General features: G+C 32.5%; 1 protein-coding gene across 1 annotated transcript in view; it reads right to left on the bottom strand.

Moving 5' to 3' along the window:
* LOC149423742 (epoxide hydrolase 1-like) overlaps positions 1-6,171 on the bottom strand; it is a 39,787-nt gene extending 33,616 nt beyond the window's left edge. The window contains exons 1-2 of the mRNA XM_089632096.1: positions 5,644-6,171; positions 1,664-1,788 (exon numbers count right to left, since the gene is read on the bottom strand). Of these exons, the coding sequence (XP_089488222.1) occupies positions 1,664-1,788; positions 5,644-5,832 (314 nt within the window). The 5' untranslated portion in view covers positions 5,833-6,171. The remainder of the gene's footprint in view (positions 1-1,663; positions 1,789-5,643) is intronic.
* Positions 6,172-7,236: the final 1,065 nt, after the last annotated feature.

A 7,236-nucleotide genomic window follows, 5' to 3' on the forward strand; every position in this document is an offset into this window, starting at 1 on the left:
TATCTGCTAAAAATTTAGTAAAAGCAATAAATACTTGGGCAATACCTCTATTAACGTACTAATTTGGCATAATTAAATGGTCCAATACAGATTTATATAACTTAGAACGATTAATTTGAACTACGCTAACAAAGTTTAATTGCCATCATCCAAATTCAGCTATAAAACGAATCAGTAGGATCAGTAGGATTTATCGGTCCAGTTAGGAGTTCTACCGAGCCGAACCCTCTGATATCAAAATATCTGGGGTCAGTGAATTATTTTCCCATTTGATCTCTGGTAAGTTGTTGTTACGTGTTGTTCTTGTATTTATTGTGCTTATATAATGCACTTGCATAAGTGGATTGACTAAATGATAATTTGTGGAAAAGTGTGTGGAAGTGTTTAGTTTTTCCTGTGTGGAAGATTTTACCCGGACATAGAGTCGAAAAACAAATAAAAATACATAACATACTAATAATAAATAGATGAAAAGAAAGGCTTGTGAAAAAAGTAAAGCGTTTATGGTAGGTATTATTTTTAAATAGATCTATTGAATTTCGCTTTTGTTTTCGATAATGAATGAATGCAAATCTTGGAGGCGGACATTAAACCACTTCCCGACATCTGATTGAGCTGAAGCCCATTGTCGATGCAATGAATTCTATCAACTTTTGGTGGCAATCACCCACCATCATGCGGACATTTACGCGTTTCTCTGAAAATCGATGACATTACAACAGTTAATATATACAATAAACATCGATCTTATCCAACTGGGATTTGGCTCGGATGGTAGAGTTGTCGACTCCAGTTCCTGGGTAGGGAGTTTTAAACCTCAGTCAAACCAAATGTTTTTAAAGGGTTGATTTTTGATTCGCATTAATACTATCTATTCTATGATTAGTAATTTTCTTGGTACCTTTCTACGACTATCATTTAAATAGTCAGCATGATTTTGAGGTTTTTTTCAGCTCTTAAACCTTTTCTGCAGCAAATGAAGTCAGTTTAGCAGCCACTGGTCAGCAAGTAGAAGTGATCAGCAAATAATGTCAAACACTAACCTTGTTTTGAGTCTGATTTTATAAATAACTAACACATAGTACAATATTCAAATGTACATAATAAGTGTTTTTTCTTGCTCATCCAATATTTAATCGACCAACCATTCAATTATGTACCTACTTCACTCAAAAAACTCTTTTTTTTCTAAATAAAGATAAATATTTCCAGAATACGAATAAACTATTTAAAGTACACATATTTGAAAATCTTCTACTATCATCATTGTAAGCGGAAAAAGTTGCTTGTGTCATGATGGAGGACTAAGCCATCCGAGGAAATGAACTCACGTCACCAATTGAACCAGTCAGCTCAGGGCGCCGAATTGCAAAGGCGCCAAGACACTATATTTTTCAATAAAACGGCACTGCACAAAAATACAAATCATCCAAATATTATTGATTATACTGTTCCTCTAAATAGATGTCAACTTTTTTGACAAGGGGCGCCAAAATTTTACTCGCGCCAGGTCGCGCCGTTTGGCTCAGTGTCGGCCCTGAGTAGGTAGGTATCCTTGTTTTAAGTTTTATGTTAACAAGACATCTAATACTATCTAAAAAATTATGTTTTTATGTTAACCTGAACTAAGGGTAGAACATTGAATATTTTGGATTTAACTCACCAATAGTCCTTGGAAAACTCTTGCAGTTGATACCTCCAGGAATACCAGAACTCAGGGAAACCATGGACGAACACAAGCAGTGGCTTGGAACTGTCTCCCTTTTCCACATAATGGAGTTTGATTCCCTGAAATGAGTATAATGAATAATAACATGAAAATTACATAACTTTATTGATCAACGATCAAATAAACGCTGAAGTTTATCCACAGACCTATTTTGGAAGATCGACAAAAATTGAACCCAATAAATAATAGATGTCAGAATTTAAAATCTGATCACGATGTATTTGACGACTACATCAAAACTAAACGACGAAAATCACATTAATTTAACTAATTGTTTTACTGAAATATCTGCCTTAAGAATATTAACGCGTGCGACATGGAATCATTTTTATTCATAAACACTCACTTCACCTCATCTACCCCGATGATGGAAACTAACAACTGTAACGGTGTTCGAAACGTTGGCTAAAGAAGGAGAAAGCGCAATACGCCAAAATAATTTGCATTTTTGCTTTAAGAAAATATTTTTCCCGGTACGACAGGATTCGATTCCCAGTCTTGACCATTAACTTTTTTTCATTTTCTGTGTCTTCATCGAGTACATGCTTAGATTTGTACTCGTAAGCAGGTACCTAGATGATTAATGGCTACCGTGCGGAGACCCTATTTGCAATTATCACCTATTTTATCAAAACAATTAACTTCTAAAGATAATTTGGTAATATTTGAGTGTTTGTAAGATACATATTAAAAAATCTGCACCATTATTTCACTATTTTTGCATTTAATGCATAGTATGTCAAAAGTGCATCTGATTAATAAAAAATATAATACTCACCGTTTGCTAATTTTTGGTAAGACGTACCTACATATCCTAAAAACATCCAAATTTTCTGCTTTGAAAATCTACCAGTCAGACTTTTTCGCCAAACCTAATCTTTAAAAAAGCGATACAATACATAAATTGATAAAATTTTAGGACGCACTTTATTAAAAAACACTCTTTATCGTAATAAAAGATAATAATGAGAAGTAATTTTTCAGTTTCGTTAAAATTAAAATCGATTGAATTGTCGGCTATTGTTATTGATTTGAATGATGTTTTCGAAAATGATAATTGCAGTTAAAATGAATTATTTTCCATTTTTGATTACTGCATTAGTAGTATTTTTTATCTAATTTAAAGTAATTTATCCCCTGTTAACCTTATCCCACTGTGCCGAATCTACCGGTGTAAGTGACAAATAAAACAGGTTTCAACTACCTAATTTTCAAGGGCAAATTTTTTTATCACCATATAACCGACGTTATAGATACTATCATCAACACAACACAACTATACAGCCACATGCGCGCACAACTACATTACATAATAATCACACAGCATTTACCAAAATAGAATCCAGACGAGTCAAATACACAAAAAACGTGTTTTCTTATCATCCAATTACGCTGCAATAAAAACCAATTTATTTTATGAAGTGAGTTTGAACTTGTCATTTCAGAATCAAATAGTAAATACACGATTTTGACAGAACGGTTGTATATAAATAAAATACTGTTTTACAAACTTTGCTAAAAAAGATAAAATTCGTATTTTAATCTAATAATTTTTTTAAATTAAGATCCCTCGTAAGAAGATCTCCCTTAAGAAATTTTCATACTTAAGAAGTTTAGTTTATTCGGACGCTTTATGACTGAATTTGAAAAATGGCTTAATTTATCGCACGTATTTAAGATATTCCCACTTACACCTAGTTTTCTGGTAACTAAGAAAAACTTCATGAATGTTTCATAGCACTTCAATTTTTATTTTATTTTAGATTATTGGGGAAACAAACAGTTATACCTACATATATTATTTAAATAATTACATGTTATATGTTTGCATGAAGCAGTAAAGTTTCTTCAAAAAATTCATATTACATACAGAAAAAACATAAATAAAAAGAAAAAATTAAAACAACATATTGAAAATAAGAAAATTCGTAAAGATCAAATTTTTTTAATACGCACTTGTTACCTAGGAATTAACGGAAAATATCGGCTTCTGAAAAATTATTATTGTATTTTGTGCACGTCCTTCTGAAACATGAATGTTTTGTGTAGTCAGTGTTTGAGTGTGGGATGTGGAATTGTTTGTTTTAGTACTGGACAGTGAAAATGAACGTTTTCCAGATGTTAGTCATTGTCAACAGCCTTGTGGATAATTTTGAATGAGATTTTTTTTATATATATCACTTCTATCTTCTACTGTTGATAATTTTACTTTTTGTTGTTTTTTTATAGATTAGTGGAATGCTAATGGTCTTTTTAATGTTGGGGTGGTCAGAAGGATTTAAAGTCTTTGAATTACTTCTTTCAATATTAATTTTATATTTTGGATGCCATATTCCCGATCCAAATTATAATATTGAATGAAAAAAGAGACATAGGGTATTTTTATTTCGTGTGGTCATCGGAATGGTTTAGTCACGTTCACGATGAATCTTTGAATTTGTAGGCCCTGTCATACATGAAATTCACATGTGATGAAACAAAGTTTTACGTCATTGATTTTGTACGGGAATATTACATGGTTAATGCTTTTTATGAAAGACATTATGTTACATTTTTCCAGTTTAAGGAACAGTTAGTTGTTTGCACTATATATTCCAAGGCTCTTGCAATTATAAATATTACTTACGCTTGGGCGAGCTTTTTTATTATTTAAATATGGGCCACAAAAGATGCCAATTTTCATAATTTTATTGGCAACTTCTTCAAACTGGTGATTAATAGTGAAATGGAATACATATAAAAAAGCTCAATATTTAAAAAAAAATATTTACAGCTGTCTCAGACACGCTATGTATGTTCAAATGAAATAATTTATTTATTAATTATAATGACATATTTTTAAACGGTAGGCCAATCTCACCTATGTATAAAGACGGAAGTTTATAAAATGGTTGAAAAAAAGCAAACTTTATGTGACTTAAATAATTGGACAAACAGATTAAAATTTACAAATTATTTATTTAAAAAATAACCGTTGTGATTTCGGGAATTGCTTTAAATAATGCACTATTTATTGGTGGGTGTGATACTAATGAGTTCGTCAATTTTATCACAATTGCAATAGTTTGAAGGAATCTATGTAAATTTCATTAACAATGATACATCAGTGTTACGAGGTGTTTGATATTTGTTATTCATATTAACGTGTTAAGTCAAATTCTGCCTTGTCGGCACAATATTTATTACATGATCAAACACCCATCACAAACACTTGCACAGTTCTGTTTTGAGAATTTGAGAGGTGACCAAAAGAACACAAATTTTTTTATAGATAATTTCTAGCTTGTTGGTTTGAAATAAGCTTAGTGTAACAATACACCATTAGTATTTTAAAATATTCAACTGATAGATAGTTTAACAGAGTTAATAACTACCAAGAATTTAGAAAATAGTTTCATTTAAATATTACATCTTTTTATGGTTAAATAGAAACAGAAATCAAATGATTCATGGAAAGACGCATAAGATGTATGCATTGCATTTCCAGTCACAAAGGGTTGTTTATCTGTTGTGTACACTTGAAATAATAATAGTTTTACCATAAAATTTTGGAATTTTGATAAACTAACATTTGTGCATAAGTGATTTATTTTGTGATTTAGGACGGGTGGTTTCACAGAATTGGAACAATTCACCAAATTTCAAAGTTAATATTCAAAATTCCTTTTCAAGTTTTGTTAGTGTCCAAGTACGACCGGCCCAAGATGAAATTATAATTATTTAGAAGTTGAATGGAACTTGAATTTTAACTTTGAAATTTAATGAATTGTTCAGATTCGGTGAAACAACCCGTCCTTAGTATCATGATATATATTTTTTGTCGCTTCCCACAACCCCTGGATTTTTTTTAACATATTTAATAAAAATTGATTTTAAAAAATATGCGAAATCGATATGTTATGATATGTACTCACATTGACAACGGCATAACGATGTTCTCCGTGTTTGGGGTCTGTCAGACATTCCGGTGGAGTGGGTCTATCTTTGACAAGCCGAGAAAATGGGTGTGTCACGAAGTAAAGGAGCAGCAAGCTCCCCACCTTCACGAAGTAGAAGGCCGTTATGCACTTGGCTAAAAACTTGTAAAATATTTTGAAATACATGGCGAAAGTGGCCCGCTCCTCCTTGGACCGGTAATAAGGCACAACTGAACTTAATATTACGAAGTATTCACACGACCTACAGCCAAATAGTTGATTCAGCGATCCCCCCTTTCAGACCCGGATAAAAAATATATGCGATGAGATAAGCTATTCAGAATTAAGTAACCGACGCACAGCTTTGATGATATTCGGCTTGTATTGCCTTAATTGACTGGTCCGTTTTACAGTGGACACAAAAATAGAAGCGTAATTTAGTAATTCACAAAACACTTCCGAAAATTTAACATATTTAGATCAGTGATCAATTTTTTTTGTTTTAAATCTAACGTTCGTTGATCTCCCTGTTGACATGTTTGCTGGTGACAACACACTGATGCATGAGATTGCTTGTTAACTGCCTACCTACATTTTTACCATGATCATAGACATTAAGAAAACGACCGCCTGCCTAGATAATAGGTGTCCCAGAGTAAAATGAAGCTCTAGTTGGGAGTTGGGAGAGCTCATCAATATTCGATGCTGCGTACGTAGATCATATCATAAAATTTGACAGCATTTTGAATTCACGAAGTCCCATTGTATTTTGTATTCCTTTACTGTTGTGCGTTGTCCCTTTTCATTTAGTTCTGCGTTAAGAGCAAGGTTACTTCTATTTCTATTACATGCTTCGTTTATGAGATAAATTGAGTGTTGACAATGGAGCGATACTACTTTATGACCTCAGTTCAATGAACCAAGTTTCAAATTGTCATCCTGTACGATCTACCAAACAGAGCAATGTCGGAAATAGCCTTGAACTCACTCTAGTATGACACAAATCGGAATAAACTTTTTTAATAACTTTTGAAGATAATACATATCATTCCATCAATGTAATATTTTATCATTGAGGAAAAAGATAATACTAAATAATCTAAAATTAAACATGAACAGAAAATAAACAGGTAACGGGTCGCTTCTACGAATAGTTCTTGAGAACGATTTACCGGCCTCTGTGTCTCCCTCCGACAACATGGGTCTCTGCAAGACCATGTTCACTCCTTCCTCTCCTAAAAAATACCCTGCACAAAGCATCCCCAGAGATGACATAGGCTTCCTGTGTGGAGTAAATGAAAAAAAAAACTATAAAAATGCATCTAAACACTCGGCCTTATGACCTGAATTTTTTCAACAAAATTATCCTCAAGTAACTTTGCCAATTTTTTTCGGCAGGTTTTAGAGGCGTTGTCCCGGTAAGGCAGAGATCCCGAGTTCAATTCCCAGTTGCGACCGTTATCTTTTTATTTTCGGTACCTTTTTCCATTTCATTTAATAGTACTATCTTTTTTTCAATGATTAAATTGTATGATCCTTTCAAGGCTCCGTGGCAACGATATTTTTAATGTAAAAAAAATAATAATTGTC

The sequence above is a fragment of the Hesperophylax consimilis genome, chromosome 5 (genome assembly GCF_061612785.1).
Source record: "Hesperophylax consimilis isolate HC1 chromosome 5, BYU_Hcon_1.0, whole genome shotgun sequence".
Classification (NCBI taxonomy): domain Eukaryota; kingdom Metazoa; phylum Arthropoda; class Insecta; order Trichoptera; family Limnephilidae; genus Hesperophylax; species Hesperophylax consimilis.